Source organism: Octopus bimaculoides, chromosome 13 (assembly GCF_001194135.2).
Source record: "Octopus bimaculoides isolate UCB-OBI-ISO-001 chromosome 13, ASM119413v2, whole genome shotgun sequence".
Lineage (NCBI taxonomy): Eukaryota > Metazoa > Mollusca > Cephalopoda > Octopoda > Octopodidae > Octopus > Octopus bimaculoides.
Genome location: NC_068993.1, coordinates 55,241,290 through 55,255,950, shown reverse-complemented (window position 1 = coordinate 55,255,950; position 14,661 = coordinate 55,241,290). Strand labels below are relative to the sequence as shown.

The window sequence follows — 14,661 nt, the reverse complement described above, 5'->3', positions numbered from 1 at the left end:
TTTAAGACCTAAAAAGGGCTGTTTGTTTGTTTGTCCATGGACAAGATATCTCAAGAATCATTGGATGGATTCGGATGAAACTTTCAGGGATGTTAACTGGCATGAACTGATTAGATTTTGGGATCAATCTGGTCCTGGACAAGGATTCTGGATTATTTTTCCAGATTTTCTACTTAATTTTTGAGAGCGGTCAGGTTCATTTTTAGTATTCTTGTTTGTGAGAGCAATTAAGTTTATTTCAGATATTCTCATTTTAAAAATCATCTCTGGCTAATCGTTGAGAAGACGCTGTTGCCTTGACGGAGGTTTGTGCTCGGTGAGTGCTCTTGTTTCAAATTGTTATAATGCAGAGTTAAACGTCAGGGTTTATGAATGTTAAGGCATTAGTTAAGCATTATGAAACAATGGAGGTAGCAGAATGAACTCTTGAATACAAAAATAAAGACAATGATTCCAGCAAGTAAGTGGAAACCCTTGTTTGACCGTTTAGAGAGAAAGATTTTTATTAGTCTTGGAAAAAAAGATCAAATCAAACGTGTCATCAATCTATAGTGCCAGCAACTTACCTCAAAAGAACTGTTTGGCTATAATAATGATGAAGAAATCTCTTAGAGATATTGCGATGCATGGTGAATCATCAGAATTTATGAACATTGAAACAGTTAAGTATTATGGGTCAAAGAAGACAGCAGAATGAACTAAAACTCCAGCTCCTGTCAAATGACTTAGAAAGTTCTACTGTCTGCTTTGGTATAGTTTTTACAGTCCGATGTCCTTCCTAATGCCAACTACTTTACACAATGTACACAATGCTTTCTATGTGGCACCAGCATTAGTGAGGTCTCCAAGTAACTTGCAAGATGAAGCCCTGTCAGCTGATTGGGGAGTAGTATTGAGGAAAGTAGCTTTGAGTTTGCTGATGAAAATAGCAGATTATGAATAGAGGAACAGAAATGTGTGTGTTGCTGTAGAAGAGATACATGGCTCTCTCAGTTGGAGGGGGAGAGAGATAAGTTCAAGATGTGATAGGGTGTATACCTAAATTACAGGGAGATGTATATAATAAAAGGGACTAAAGATTCGATAGGAGCAGAGGGTAACTTTGCAAGGGAAAGTGGGAGATGAACACGGCCAGGGGAGGTGTTGGGAAGATGGGATGTGAGGGCAAAGGTTCTGCACATGTGTGTAAGTGCATATATTCTTTTACTTGTTTTAGTAATTTGACTGCGTTCATGCTGGAGCACCACCTTTAGTCAAAGAAATCGATCCTAGGACTTGTTCTTTGTACTTATTCTATCACTAAGTTATGGGAACATAAACATGCCAACATCGGTTGTCAAGCGATGGTGGGAGAACAAACAGACACACACAAATACACACACACATTTTTATATATATATATATATATATATGATGGGCTTCTTTCAGTTTCCGTCTACCAAATCCACTCACAAGGCTTTGGTTGGCCTGAGGCTCTAGTAGAAGACATTTTCCCAAGGTGCCACACAGTGAGACTGAACCTAGAACCATGTAGTTGGGAAGCAAGCATCTTACCACAGCTGCACCTGTGCCTATGTATATATATAATCAAAGTAATTAGATGGAAGAATGAATTTAGCACATCTTTATTGCTAATTAGAATTTTTTCAGTATCTCTCCATTTCTAAAGCCATTGTCTGTGAACCATCATGCAATATGTGTAATTGATTGTATTGGGGGGATGCTTCATCAGACTTGCATCAAAAGTGTACTCATACAATGTGCAATGGTCAAGTGTTTTATGTTGCTTGTATAGGGAGGGAACAATAAGTAAAAAATACAAATAAAAATGGTAAAATAGCAAACAAAACCAAAACTATAATAATACTAAATATAAGAGGAAGAAGAAAAGAGGAGGAGGTATACATAAGGTACATGGCAGGCTGTGGCGATCATATAATAATAATAATATATGCGCACACACACGTGTACATATATGCATATATATTTATACATATGTATATATATCTATACATATACATGTATATGCATATATTTGTGTGTGTGTATGTATGTATATATTTATACATATGTATATATGTATGTTTTTGTATATATATATATATATATATACACACACACAAACATATACATATACACACACACATATAAATATGTATATATTCTAACATTCTATTATCAGTTTCAACCAGAGGTCATGCCCATGCTAGGGCACCACCATGTGTGAGTACTTGCTTATCTTAGACTCACTTCCTGACCATTTCTCCAGAATCAGTCTTGGTAAAGTAGTGAGTTGAACACTGGTCACCTTCTTTGCATTTCTTGCTTGGATACTGTTTCATCCGATACATCTGATAAAAAATTTAATCCACATCTATACCTCAGGCCTCTGAGGCCTTTTGACAAGATATTGAAAGGTTGCAGACCTTTGAACCCTAAGTTGTTACAGTGTAGGTTCCTTTGGACAGAGAGGGCAGGATCTTTGGTGCTATGGAGTCGCATCCAGTCCAGTGACTGGTATGGCTTTCAACCCCAAAGTTGGCTGCTAGATGTTTCAAGATCCTTCACATATATTTCACTGCATGTCTTTTTACATTTTCTCTTCAGAGAGTGGAGCCTCAGCCCTTTTTTACCACTTCCTGTAGTTTATCTATTGCACTGAGGCAATCTTCTTGGTACAGTGACATTAGAATGTCTCATTCTGCTGTTAATTTGCCATTTTTGGGAGCAGTAATCCAAGTGACTGAACATCAATGTTCTCCATAGGAGCGGTTTCCTTTCCTCATGTTCTAAATGTGTCAGAATTCAACCAGTGTTTTACTTGCTACTTATTCTATCAGTTTCTTTTGCTAAACTGCTAAGTTATGGGGATGTAAATACACCAATACCAGTTGTCAAGCAGTGGTACTGACACACATACAACAAGGCTTCTTTCAGTTTCTGCCTACCAAATCCACACACAAGACTTTGGAAGTTTGCTTATATATATAAGGGTGGGCAACGAGTGCAGCAAAGAATTCAGGGTACAAATAGGGGTTCACCAAGGATCAGTGCTCAGGCCCCTCTTGTTCATCATAGTCATCCAGGCAATAATGGAGGAATTCAAGACAGGATGCCCCTGGGAGCTCCTCTATGCTGATGACCTTGCTCTTATAGCTGAATCACTACCTGAGCTAGAGAAGTTCCAGGTATGGAAACAAGATCTAGAATCAAAGGGCCTTAGAGTTAACCTAGCAAAAACCAAAGTCATAGTAAACAGAAAGGCAAACAAGTCACAAATCTCCTCAGGTAGATGGTCCTGCTCAATCTGTAGAAAAGGTGTAAGTAGAAACTCCATAAAATGCATCCAGTGTAAGCTTTGGACACACAAAAGGTGCAGCAATATCAAAGGAAGGTTAACAGAAATTAACTTTTGTATGTAGAAGATACACAGGCATAATAAATGCTGAACATGTGCAGAAAATAGACTCCATCAACTGCCAGGAGGTGCAAGGTAGAGGTAGTAGATAGCTTCTGGTAACTAAGCGACCAGGTTAGTAGTGGAGGTGGTTGTTCCAAGAGCGTAGCTGTGAGAATAAGCTTAGGCTGGGCAAAGTTCAGAGAGCTACCCCTGCAACATAAAGAAGAGACGAGACATGCAACATAAAGAATATTTCCCTTCATCAGTTGTTCCTGCTCCATCTACTCCGTGTTTCGAAGGCTATTCTTTATGTTGCATGTCTCTACTCCCTGGTGAGAAGGTAGGAGAGGTATGCAGTAATATATATCTGGAAGATCCTGGAAAGAATTGTGCCAAATTTTGGCATTGAAAGCTACACCAATGCCAGAACGGGACGACACTGCATTGTGCCAAAAATCCCAGTAACGCCATCGTGCTTCAGGACCAGTTACTGCAACAGCCTGATTTTCAGGGGCCCACAGCTTTTTAATATTCTCCCAAAAAGCCTATGGAACCTGCACAAAATATATGTAGGCGTTTTTAAATCAAAGCTAAACCTCATCCCAGATGAACTTACCTCACGGCAAGAGGTGCAAATAAGGGTAGCTACATCAAACCCCATTTTTCACCAAGTACCACATATTAGAGGAGGCTCTCAGTAATAACAGTGTAGCAAAACAGCAGAGCATCAGATGACCACAGCTCTGAGCTGAAACTGCAGAAAAAAAAATTCTATATATATATATATGTTTATATAGATATATATATATGCAGCACAGAATTTTGTCAGTGAACAGGTCGCGGTCTCAAAGCGATGAAAATATTTTGACAAATTAAATTTAAATGTTGAAGTGAATCTAACGGATTTTGTGTGTTATTTTAAATGGCTTATAAACACCTTCCACGCTGCAATTATATGTATATATATATATATATATATATATATATATATATGTATGTATGTATGTATATATATTTATATGTATGTGTATATATATATGTTTATGTATTTCTATATATATATATTTATGTATTTTTATATATATATATATTTATGTATATATATATATTTATGTATATATATGTATGTATATATATATTTATATATATATATGTATTTATATATATATATATATATTTATGTATATATATATTTATATATATGTATTTATATATATATAATAAATCTCTGAACAAGGTATAAACAGTAGCTGCACTGAGCAAATAACTTTAAAATTGTCATAGAATTTTACTTATATTAACACTGGCATCCACTCTAGTGACTTTTGGTTAGATATAACTCCTTATCTCTGACAAAACTGACTACTTGAGCAAGTCCTTGCTTTATTAGTTTTTTTTTATTACATTTACTATATTTCATGGAGTCATTTTATTATATCTAATATATTTCATTACCTAACTTTTCAGGTAAAATTTGTTATCAAAGATGTTAACAAGATTTTTGTGCAAGATTTTCTTCAGTGTGGAACACAGCAGGTATTGTTTCTGGGTCTTCATAGCAATGAGGAAACAGAGGGTTCAGAGTTGGTTAAATTCTGGCTGCTTACTGATTTGGAATGCCATCACTTTCAGGATGGTAATGCTGATGTGATGGTAAGACTTCCCTTTTTACTTTCTTCCCCTTCTTTTCTTTTTTGAGGGGCTGAGGGAGAGGGGAAGAAATATAGGGTCAGTGATGTCACGCGAAATTTATGGGCATATTCATCGTTATTACTGCTCAATGCTGAGTAGGCCGTTTTGATCACTGATCTCATGCTAAGCAATAAACAATATCAGTTGCATTATTTTGGAGACTTCCCCACTAATAGTCGATGATGACCACTCAATTACATTGATGTGATTGGCAGACACATATGACATGAAGTTGAGGATCTATGAAAGTTAATGGGGCACAGCTTGTGGGTGCAAGCAGCACATAAAATGGTGCCAAGTAAACGCACCCATGCTCGTGCTGCATAAAAAGCACCCAGTATACTCTGTAAAGTGGTTGGTATTAGGAATGGCATTCAGCCGCAGAAACCATGCGAAAAATAGTCATGTAGCCTGAGCAGCTTTTCTGCTGGCCAGCTCCTGTCAAACCATCCGACCCATGCCAGCATGGAAAATGGATGTTAAACGATGATAATGATGAAGATGTGTGTATATATATATATATTCATACATACAAAAATTTGTAGTAGTAACACCTTCAATAAAGCTGCATAGATACATATACCCTGGTTGAAGTTATAACGCAATTGAACCAGCAGGATGTAATTGAATGCCACATCTTAGGATATCTATGCACTAGAAACACGTGCCGGACAGAGATTTAAAGTGAATGTATTGTATATGATACTGTAATAAAATAATTTTCGAGTATGTATAATGACTCCATTCTCATTTTTAATGTCTTGTATATCTATCTGCCTGTCTGTTTGTCTGTATATATGATATATATCATCATCATCATTTAACATCTGCTTTCCATGCTGGCATGGGTTGGACAGTTTGACTGAAGACTGCACCATGCTCCAGTCTGATTTGGCAAAGTTCCTACAGCTGGATGCCTTTCCTAATGCCAAATATATATATATATATATATAAATTTTAGACTGTTGTGAATCATTCAGAAGATTAGCACACTTGTATGTATAAGTGTACACATGCATATATATTCATATGTAAACCAAAGCAGAATCGTATAATTTTTTTTATCCTCCTTTCAACATTTTTTTGGTTATTTCCAGAAACTTGTACAGGATGAAAATACAGCATTTAATGATGGAGATTTTTGTCCACCTGCTGTTGGTGAGGTTCTCTTACAGCAAATACAGGCAAGTATTTTTTTTTATAGTTCGTGACACCACTTTTAATTCAAACTTGAGTGCTAGTCACATATCTGAGGCATTTCACTAAGTGATATTTCATTTTTTCATTCACTACTACAGTAATCTTTTCTTCAAGGCTGGCTGCACTTTGATCACTTCCATATACTCCCACTCAGGCACTCCTAATTCACTTGTTCTCGTTAACTCAGAATGAGACAATTGGGCATAACTGTTTGGATACTGATAAACTCGACACAGCTAACTGGACATTCAGTGTATTTTGTCAACAATACTTTTTGGCACTGGAGGCAACACCCTTCTCTCTCTCTCTCTCTCTCTCATGTGCACACATGGACATACATGCATTCACAGTAACCATTAATTAATTGAAGGAGATTGAAATAAACACTTTCCACCTCATGCGTAAAGAGAAATATATTCACACACAGAAACAAAGAATGAGAGAGAAAACAAAAGAAATATTAAAACATGTTATGTCAAGTAAATTAGCATCGAATCAGCGATGCCAAAACAGCTGTGCCAAAATGTCTCATACCCTCATTACCAATAATTGTATGTTTTACCTGCAACTATTAACTTGCAGCTGTTCAGGAGGGACATTTACTGCACTGATCTCAAAAAGCTCCAGGAACCCGCATAAGTCATGGGCACAGCCTTTTCCTCAAGGTCAACCCAATAACAAAAAAAAAGCAAAAACAAATTAGGTCCCTTTATATTATAGACTGGATATATCCTAGACCACACCCAATGAAAACCCACCTAATATACTTTCACACACCATAGGATTTTCTGAATGGCGTGCTTAACAAAAGTTTGCCTTGATTTCCTTTAGTAGTTTGGGCAGCCTGCTGAGTCATGTCTCGTGCAGCCCAATTCTCGGAAAAGATTGCTGACCCATGACTGCACTATATGTTCTCTTTTAACTTTCATCTGTTCTCCTCTCCTCTCCCCCTCTCTCTCACACACACACACCTGTTTTTGTTTTATTAGCTACAATGAAATGTCAGTCTTTAACCAAATTCCAACTAATGTTTTCTTTTGATATATATTTTCTTCAGCAAGATGTTCTGACCCTTGAAGAGAAAAAAAGGCTCATCGATGAACAAAATCAATTTATATCAGACGTATGTCACTTGTTGAATGGTGAAGGCAACAGAAATCTGCTCTCTCCAGATTCTGTGAATCCTGTAAGTATAGATTAGTTACCAATATCATCATGCACAGGGATCTTGAAAGCATTCTTCAACATGGTAATATAGCAGCACCAAAATACAGTAATTGTATTCAATATGTATCAAGGAAGCACACAACACTGCATTACGTCCTGTTAATGAGCAACGTTCAGCTAATGTCTTCAAACACCCCAGACTTGCTATGTCTCTCAGTCTCTAACGATATGTCATGTCAGTCACTCACCCATATTGTTTTTCTCAGTGATGACTTATATACATAAGTTCATCATCATCACCGTCATCATTTACTGTCTGCTTTTCCGTGATTGCATGGGTCAGACAGTAAATTTGTTGAGGCAGATTTTCTACAGACAGATGCTCTTCTTGCCACCAATCCTTACCTATTTCAAAATAAGGTAATATTTCCACATGGCCAGACATGTTTTTCATGGAAGACTGGAAATGAACAACACCACTTGTATGACAGTGATGCTTGTTTACAGCCATCAAACGATGTCTAGACAAGGACACACACACGCATGCACAGAGAGAGAGAGAGAGAGGCTTCTTTCAGTTTCTGTCTCTGAAATCCTCTCACAAGGCTTTGGTAAGCCTGGAGTTATAGCCCAATGTGCCACACTGTGGGGCTGAACCCAAAACCTTGAACAAGTATCTTCTATTATAGCCAAAATTTTTGGGAAGGGGGCCAGTCGATTAGATCGACCCCAGTACACAACTGATACTTATCGACCCCGAAAGGATGAAAGGCAGAATTTGAAATGAGAATGTAAAGACAGACGAAATACTGTTAAGCATTTCGCCCGGCGTGCTAACGATCCTTCCAGCTCACCGCCTGACTTCGAGATCCATATTAAACGATTTATTTATTATTAGTATTATTTTTCTTTATGGTTGTTGTTGTTAATATACATGACTTTGTTGTCTTTCTGTCAGTTTAGAATGATGACCTTCATCAAAGGATCTCCAAGTGTAGTTGAAACGAAGAGAACCAAACCTGCAGAAGTGGATGTTGAAATTGTTGATGTTTGGCAGAAAATCGTTGGAGAGCAGTGGATCGTTGGTGTGGATTTTAAACCTACAGTTTCTAGGTAGGAATAATTCTTTTTCTTTCATTTTTTAACCTCATATTTGGTGTTCCATGGCTAGAAGAAGTGATTATGATTCATCCCTTAAAGATAAAATATCAGGCAACTTCATTAATATAAGGTGAGATCTGAATGAGATTTAGCTGCTATTTCTACTAATTAAGTGGCTGCATAGAGACTGCCTTGTTGTTAACATAACGTTTCGGCTGATATACCCTCCAGCCTTGATCAGGAGTCTTGGGGAAATTTCGAACCTGGGTTCTCATTCCTAAGGTATTTTTTCGATGATATTATTATTATTATTATTATTCCGGTCATTGCCTGAAATCGAACTCGGAATCTTAGGGTTAGTAGTAAATAATGTAAATAATGTATTCAAATTAAGTACTCAAAATGCTGACCTCATGCCTAAATTATAAACCATTATTTAATGTCCTTTTTTGTTTATTTTATTTACTTTTGTGTTAATTTTTTTTTTTATATAGAAAGTTCCGAAATGTCTCCCTGTTGGTTATGTCAGATCAAGAACATAACGACATTTTGGCTTCTGGTAACTGTCTGTTGAATCACTTGCACACAACAGGAAAGAGATCTCCTACAATGACCACCACCACCACCACTAGTGATAAAGCTGATGTAAAACATCTCTCTGGTACCGAAACCATTACATGTGCCTTAGACACCTTACCAAAGATTGGAGTAAAACCAACATCAAAATTTCTTGTATTCTTGCATTGCTGTGATTCGAGCTATGAGACAGAGTCATCTGTGAGTTACTTAGTTCCATGTGGGGCTGTCAGTTTTGACCCGGAAACATTACTAAACACGATGTCACCTTACCAGCAGCTTCTTGCTCTGACAGAATCCATATCTTGTAAGAATGTGTTGATAATCATCATCATCATTGTTATCATTTATATGTCTAAATGTCTAAGATGAGTTATTGTTAATACAATTATAATTGTGTTATTTTTTTGGTGGGTCAGGAAGGACAATTAACCTCATCTTCAGAAATGAAGCATCTTTTAAATACTACACCTGTGCAAGACGGCAAGCTGGTAGATTAGTTAGAAGACTGGGAAAAACGCTTAACGGCATTCCATCCATTTTTATGTCCTGAATTCAATATCCGGTGAGGTCAAGTTTGCCTTCCATTCTTTTGAGGGTCAATAAAATAAGTACCAGTTGAGTACTGGGGCTGATGTAATCAATTTACCCTCTCCCTGAAATTGCTGGCATTGTGCCAAAATTTGAAGCCAGTATTGCATCCGTGTTTTTAAATGTATTAAGTAAGTGGTTGTTGTGAAGTTACTTCTAATTAGGACATCTATGGCAATTGTTTTTCTTTGGGTGCGTAGCCTTAAGTCAGCCTTGATTAAAGTAAATATGGATGTGGTTGTGTGGTTAAGAAGTTTGCTTTCCAACCATGTGGTTTTGGGTTCAGTCCCACTGTGTGGCACCTTAGATAAGTGTCTTCTACAATTGTCTCAGGCCAACCAAAGCCTCATGAGTGGAATTGGTAGACAGAAACTGAAAAACGCTTGCTCTGTGTGTGTGTGTGTGTCCTTGTTCTGACATTGTGATTGTTGTAAATGAATGTCACTCATTTCCAACATTCTGCAGAAACATGTCTTGTTATGGGGAAATGTTGCCTTGCTTGGAAATAGTAAGAGTTGGCAACAGGAAAGGCATCTAGCCATAGTAAAATCTGCCTCAGTAAAGTGAGGAAAAGTGGACTTTAAACACTGATAACAGCGATGATAAAATGGTGTTCCAACCACTGTCAGTAACAAGTAAGCCTTTTCTTCCAGATTTTCCTTCCTTCTTTTCTATTTTATAACCTTATTTTTTTCCTTTTTCAGCTGAAGACATGAAAAGGTCACTGATTGCCTTCAATTCTGTCCAAAACTGTTGGAAATTTCTCATAAAATCTCGTCTGACAAATCTAACTTCAATGAACGACTGGTTTCAGTCACAGCAAGAACTTTCATGGTCATTCCATCTTGAACGGTTTGCTTTTCTTTTACCTGAAGGACCATTTAACCAAGTTCAAATTGCAGTGTCTTACTCTCATCTTCATGAGTGTTCCATTCATATTTATGCTCAGTAAGTATCAGTTTCTTGCTAACATGTTGAGACATATTTTCAGTTTCTTGGAGCAAATCTCTTTACACACCAATGTCACATAAAAAACACCCTGCACCCGCAGTAAAGTGGTTGGCATTAGGACCAGCATCCAGCTGTAGAAACCAAGCCAAATCACGACTGGAACCTGGTGTAGCTCTCTCCTGCTTGCCAGCTTGGGTCAAACTGTCCAACCCTTATCAGCATGGAAAAGAGACATTAAATGATGATCATGATTATGATGATTTGAATCATCCTTTTGGTTACTTCCCACTCAACAATGAGGGCTAGCCACAGCTGAGTGGTTTTCCCAATAATTTTCTCTTGATTTTTACATTTTGGATTGTAGATGGGTGGTGCAGGCCTGTTAGCTTTCGCAGGCCCTGTTAGTGTGGCTTACAGGTTAACGTCTGAAGGGAGTTCAAGGAGTAAAGGTAAGAGGTTACTCATAGCTTGTGCACTGTGGCTGAAGTCACTTTTTGGTTCCAAGAAGGAAGTTAAATCCTTGACATGCAGTTTTGGTTATATTGTAGACATGTAATTGTCATGAGATAAAATCAGACACAATGATACCAGCCAGTGCCCAGTGTTTGATTTGTGTGGAGGGCGAAGGTGTTGAAAGAGACAACATTGTTTTGTCCCCCAAAGAATTAGTGCACGTTTGGTATGTTATGAAAATGTGTGTGCATGTATAGAAATGTTATTAGGAAATAAAGGAGGATTCCATTTCTGAAGGAGCATGCTTGATTGAGTGTAACAGAGAGTAGACTCATTGTGATTAGCAGTCCGTAACCTTAATATCATAGCTATTTGTACATCACTTCAATAGACTAACCCACTTATACATTGGTTCTCTCTGTGCCACGAGGCACATAAGGCTGCAACATGATCTCTCCAACCAGCTCTGTTTTCTGCCAGAGTTCTGGCCTCATTCCAGCTTCTCCACACTTCTCATTTCCTTTCCTTGTCAATGGTCCTTTTGCCATGTGGTTTTAGAGTACCCTGCTGCTCTTTCCCTCTCAGGCTGTCACTTTTAGTGTCACCATACAATCATTTTCTCGATCCTATCTGAGGACGTATCCAGTCAAGTTCCAACATATGCATCTTATTTCATCATGATACTGTTGACACTTGTCACCTCATTTGTGATACTTAGCACTCTTTGCAACCACTTGATATTGAGTATTCTCCTTAAGAATGTGAATTAGAAGCTGTCCAGTTTTTCGTTCCATTTTTGTCACTGGTCTCTAAGCTCACTCCCAAAAATCTCTCCAGACTATTTGTTTTATACTAAACTCATTGAGGAAGATGGAAACATTTTATAAACATATTCACTTGCTATAGATTTTTACACACTACTTTTAATTTCAGCATCTTCATCTTATGTCTGTTGTCCATCCTAGCTTATATTGAACAGATCTTTATGGTCCAAGTCAATTCTTGGTCGAAATTACTGCCAACATCTCCATCCCTGATAGACCTATTGACAAGATGTTGGGGACCACATCTTGCATATACATTATCATTCTGGTGTGGTTTTCAACAGCTTAATGATCTTAACACCAACAACTTTACAGAGTGTACTGAACACATTCTGTCATGAAACTGCTTCTTGTGAAGTTGTCTTGTCTTTGGCAACACTAAAATGTCCTCTCAATTCTTCATGAGTGATGTAGGAAAGAGAAAGTAATAAGATGGAGATGGTTCTGGAAAAAAAAAAGAACAAATAGTACCGAAAGTGAGAATGATGTATGTCGAAACAAGTGGTGTATATAGCAATAAAGATGAGTGATAGTAAGAGAGAGAGAGATAGAGTGATGGCTATAAGTGTTCAAGGACAGAGGAAAGGCAGAGAGAAAGAGTGATGGTAGGAGGATTGAACATGGACAGATTCTACACTTTCCTTCATTACTTTAATCCATAATATAGGCAAAGCTGACAATGGAGCCCTGCTAAATATTGTGCTTAAATCTCCTTCAAATTATACCCTAATCTTAAAAAAACAGGAATACATTAGTTAACAGAGTCCTTGATACACACTGTCTGGAATAAAGATGGGGCAGTCATCGCTAAACCCGTTAATCGTAGGCTGCTTGGACAGACTCTGGTGCTAATTGGCCACAGCATATTGGTTTCAAATTTTGGATCAAGGCCAGCAATTTTGGAGAGGTGGTTAGTCAATTACATTGACCCCAGTGCTCAACTAGTACTTATTTTATCGACCCCCAAAAGGATGAAAGGCAAAGTTGACCTCGGTGGAATTTAAACTCAGAATGTAAAAATGGATGAAATGTTGCTAAGCGTTTTTTGTAGCATGCTCATGATTCTGCCAGCTAATAGTGACAAAATATTGAGCTGAAAGTTTGTGCATCACCTTATAATTTCCTTGGAGCTTCTTATTCTGAAGCATATGTTTATGGTGTTTTAACACCTGGTATTAGTATTGCCATGCCTTAGCAAAATCTTAAAATATATATCTGTATATATCAGTAATATATAGGTTCAGCCCCACTGTGTGGCACCTTGGGCAAGCGTCCTCTTCTATAGCCCTGGGCCAACCAAAGCCTTATAAATGGATCTGGTTGCTGGAAACTGAAAGAAGCCCAATTATATATGTATTTGTGTCTCCTTGTTTTGACATCACGTAATACGTCATACAAGGTGTGTCATTCATTTCCAGTATTGTGTGAGAACATGTCTGGCCATAGGAAAAATTGTTGCCTTCCTTGGAGACACGTGAGGATTGGCAACAAGAAAGATATCTGGCCATGAAAATCTGCCTCAAATAAACTACTTCCAACCCTTGCAAGCATGGAAAAGCAGATGTTAAATGGTGATGATCTCTATCTGTCTGTCTGTCTGTCTCTCTCTCTCTCACACACATTCAGACATAATCTATTTGTTTCAAAACTAATATGATGTAAGACATTAAAAGCCGTAGTATAGTTATTTCCTTCTTAAATTCCGGCTGAATGAGTTAAGTCTCAGCTTAAGACGGCATTGAACTGTGTCAGCCTTTGTTTACTTACCCGTTTCAGTTGCTAACTGGCTGATTTATGAGGCTGCAGGAAGGCGTTCAGTATTACATATAGGGAGGGCAAAATGCTGCCCTGGAGTATGATATCACAGTTGCTGTCTAATCTATTTCCATTTGTCATACATTATAGTAACAAATTAATTAATCTGGACACCTTCTAAGCCTCTGGATATTATCCGTCTTATTCTTTCTCTCCCTTTCTTTCACTTTCTTTTTCCCTCTTTCCTCATTCTCTTCACCTACTGTTATATAAATAGAGGGAGGCGGGGGTTTAGGTATTAATACCCTCTCCAGATCGTTCCAACGTGTCTGTGCAAGAATGTGAACCCAGAAATCTTTATTTATCTTTCCATTTAATCTTCACGACCAACAAACAATGGAATCTCTTTCTAACTGGTCGCCCAACCTGCTAGAAATAACAGCCAAATATCCCTCAAATCTGCCCGACTGTCTTTAAAAAAAAAAAAAGAATATGCTGAATAATGTAATCTCGGCTAGATTATGTCGATAAAGACGGGATGGCCACAACTGGAATGCCTTTTAATCATAGGTGTGCTGCATCACGTTTCAACAACCACAGCAACAACTACAGCATTTCTGACTCGTTTAAAAGCGATTAATTCACTTCAAATACAATTTACCTTTCACTAAATAAAATAAAAACGAAGATAAGATCTGAAAAGCTAATATAATGAGAAAGGAAAATGTCATAGCTAGAGTTGTGACTAGATTTTCATAGTAGGGGCGGCATAGATGAAAGGACAATGACGTCATAGCGATGTCGTCACGTCCATTGATGGTCGAGTCATGTGGAAAACTGCTCTCTCTTTCTCCCATAGCTAGTGTTATATATTATGTATTTAATGTATGCCGCGTGTACGGTTGTGCGTGTGTGTATATATATATATATATATATATATATATATATATA

At 37.6% G+C, this 14,661-nt stretch overlaps 1 protein-coding gene across 1 annotated transcript in view; it reads left to right on the top strand.

Annotated features, from left to right (window-relative positions):
- Window positions 1-14,661, top strand: part of LOC106881553 (uncharacterized) — a 38,841-nt gene that overhangs the window by 4,991 nt on the left and 19,189 nt on the right. The window contains exons 2-7 of the mRNA XM_014931986.2: window positions 4,868-5,053; window positions 6,190-6,276; window positions 7,350-7,478; window positions 8,418-8,572; window positions 9,055-9,443; window positions 10,432-10,675. Coding sequence (XP_014787472.1) covers window positions 4,868-5,053; window positions 6,190-6,276; window positions 7,350-7,478; window positions 8,418-8,572; window positions 9,055-9,443; window positions 10,432-10,675 — 1,190 coding nt within the window. The remainder of the gene's footprint in view (window positions 1-4,867; window positions 5,054-6,189; window positions 6,277-7,349; window positions 7,479-8,417; window positions 8,573-9,054; window positions 9,444-10,431; window positions 10,676-14,661) is intronic.